Genomic DNA, 2,869 nt, shown 5'->3' with positions numbered 1-2,869 from the left:
CTTTCACGAACAGAGCTGCGGTGAACCGCGGATCTCTGTCGGAGATGATGTCTTCGGGGAGTCCGTGTAACTCGTACACATGTGAATGAATAGTGAAATACAAACCCTGGGCATCGACAGTGCTGGACGTAGGGGCCAAATGGACCATTTTGGAATACTTGTCTACGAACACGTAGATAGCGTCGTGTCCTTGAGATGTAGTTGGTAGTCCAACCATCAAGTCCATTGTGACTGTGTGCCCACGGGTATGGTGCCACCGGCAAGGCTTGGGTGGGGACCTTGAGTCTACGACCACTCTTTGCCGTTGCGCATGTGTGACAAGTGTCAACGTACTCTCGAATCGCACTGTGCATCCCCGGCCAATAGAATTCGCGCGCAGCGCGGGCCTGAGACTTGGAAACACCTTGATGTCCACTGCTCAGCCCATCATGCGCCATGGCCATTACGCTTCTATGACTGGAAGATGGCACGCAGATGCGGTTCTTGTGATAGAGTAGGTCGCCAACACGTTTGTACTGTGGAAAGGACGCGAGGTCGTGAATGATCTTCTCCCAGAAAGGGTCTTTGAGGTAGTCAGACCAGCGGATGTTGACTGTTTCGTCTTCAAGCAGCTCCCTGACCATGCAGGTGCGAGAGAGTGCATCCGCAACGACGTTTTTGTCGCCTGGAATGTACTTGAAAGTAACGTTGAAGTCTGAGAGGAAGAGCGACCATCGCTGAATGCGGGCTTCCTGTATCTTGTTCTGTGCCAACACTCGCTCGAGCGACTTGTGGTCGGTGTAAACAGTGATGGGGCGACCGATACAAAGGTAACGCCAATGTTGCAGAGCTTTGATGACGGCATACAGCTCCTTCTGCCTGATTGGCCAGTTTCGCTCATGCACTGAAAGGGTGCTGGAGTAGAACTCAATGGGGCGACCCTTGTGCTGGAGAACAGCGCCGACTGCTTTGTCGGAGGAGTCTGTAAACAGATCCAGTGGCTCTGTAGGATCAAGGTCGAGCGTGGGACACAACGTGGGCAACTTGGCCATGGTGGCCTTGAGATTGTTGAAGATTCGCGAGTCATCCTGCGTCCAGTTTGACAGTCGCTTCTTCGAGTTTTTCTTTGTGCCACTTGTGTGTCTGAACAATGGTTGCACATAGTCGGAGTAATTGCGAATGTATTTCTTGTAGTAGTTTGCAGCGCCAAGAAACTGTCGCAAATCGTGAGCAGTCTTGGGCAGTGGCCAGTGAAGAACTGGGTCGAGTTGTTTCTCAATGGGGCGGTGCCCTCCTTCTGAAAGGGTGTGACCAAGCCATTCCACGGAATTTGTCACGAAATCGCATTTTGCTTTGTTCAAGTGCAAATGATTTTGCTTGAGCGTTTTCAAAACGTCTTCAACAATTTGGAGATGATTATCAATCCCATTTGAAGAGTGAATGAGATGTAATGAGTTCGGACAGCAGCAAAGGCAAAGGGTATGTGCTTGGGATCGTCAATGCATTCAATGCTTATTTTTGAACCACCAATAGTACAGGAGGGATCTATGTTGAAGTGGACGGTTGGATCCAACCCTTGATTAGGTGGTCCTTAACCGTGTCATTTGCGTGAAATCGTTCCATTGTTGAAGTCGAAAACGGGTTGGGCCCGTTGCAGCCAATCCATACCGAGCAGGAGATCCACAGAGAGATCTTTCACTGCTGGCAGGCACATGCTGGTGACATGGCCACACCACTCGATCTTGCCAGTGGCGTAACGATCGGTGGTGCTGGTGCTGCCATCCGCGAGAGCAAGCGTAAGCTTAGCTCCGGGACGTGTCTCAGAAAAGTTGCTGAGTTTACACAATGACCTCTCGGCCCCAGTGTCCACAAGCGCTCGCAGCCTCTTGTTACAGAAGAGCACATTAGTGCTAATCAAAGAGGAGTTGCGGGTGCAAGCGTTCACGGACACAACGGTGACCGGCCTGCCTTCCTCGTCAAATTGCATGTCCTCAACGATGCCAATTTGCTTCACGGACTCAGTGAGCTGCGAAACAGACTCAGCTGGATCAACTCGTGGAAGAGGTCGAGGAGGCGGAGGCGGAGGAACGTGCGAGGCATCATGCAGCTCAGCACCGGCTTGTGTCGGGTTGACACGCACCGTGTTGGTGGCCGTTGGCCCATCCAACTGTTTGCCATTCACGTGACGCCGAGCATGGCAATCACTGACGACATGGTTGGTGCGACCGCACCGACTGCACGGTGGCAGTTTGCGAAGCTGATGCTGTTTGGGACGACGGTTCCTCATGCGAGGCTGGTGCGAGCGCGGCGGTTGTTGTGGTGGAAAGCGCTTGCTACGCTTGAGGTCGGAAGAGGCCGTGTCGTGGCGGCGCTTGCTGCGCACGATGGAGAAGTAACGGTCCACGAGGATGATGGCGTCGTGCAGAGTCTTGGGCTGCTTGTCCGAGATGAAGAGCTGCAGACGCGTGTCGTGGAACCCGGCGAGGTACGTGCACACCACGTGAAGCTCGGGATTGACGTTGGCCAGCAGGCTGCGGGCGCGCTCCGAGTACGCGGCGTGGTCCTCGTCCGTGCGAATCTCCAGGTGGGCGATGTCCATGTGCCGAGACCAATCACATCGGGGGGCGAAGCGAGCCGAGCACGTGTTGAGAAAGACTTGCCAGAGCTTGTCCTTGTCCTCGGTACTCGCCTGCGCCGTGTCGGCATGTTCCTGGCAGAAGTCCAGCGCAATCCGCGAGAAGCTATCGTCGTTCGTCTTCGGGATGGCGTACTTGAGATTGTCCATCGGGTGGGAGCCGTAGAGCTTGCACAAGTTGGCGAACCATTCCAGGTTGTTCGAAGGGCTTGTCCACAAGCTTGGCAACAAGGTCCGAGAACGCATGGCTTGGCG

The 2,869-nt window shown here is 54.1% G+C and overlaps 1 protein-coding gene across 1 annotated transcript; it reads right to left on the bottom strand.

Moving 5' to 3' along the window:
- Window positions 1–3: 3 nt before the first annotated feature.
- Window positions 4–2,860, bottom strand: PTSG_13229 (uncharacterized protein; the record flags this gene model as incomplete). The annotated part of the gene is made up of 3 exons (XM_004987386.1): window positions 4–70; window positions 334–1,276; window positions 1,648–2,860. 3 exons carry the CDS (start codon window positions 2,858–2,860, stop codon window positions 4–6), a joined length of 2,223 nt encoding a protein of 740 aa, XP_004987443.1.
- Between the last annotated feature and the right edge of the window lie 9 nt (window positions 2,861–2,869).

The sequence above is a fragment of the Salpingoeca rosetta genome (genome assembly GCF_000188695.1).
Source record: "Salpingoeca rosetta unplaced genomic scaffold supercont1.146, whole genome shotgun sequence".
Classification (NCBI taxonomy): domain Eukaryota; class Choanoflagellata; order Craspedida; family Salpingoecidae; genus Salpingoeca; species Salpingoeca rosetta.
This window is presented reverse-complemented; position numbering and strand designations above follow the sequence as displayed.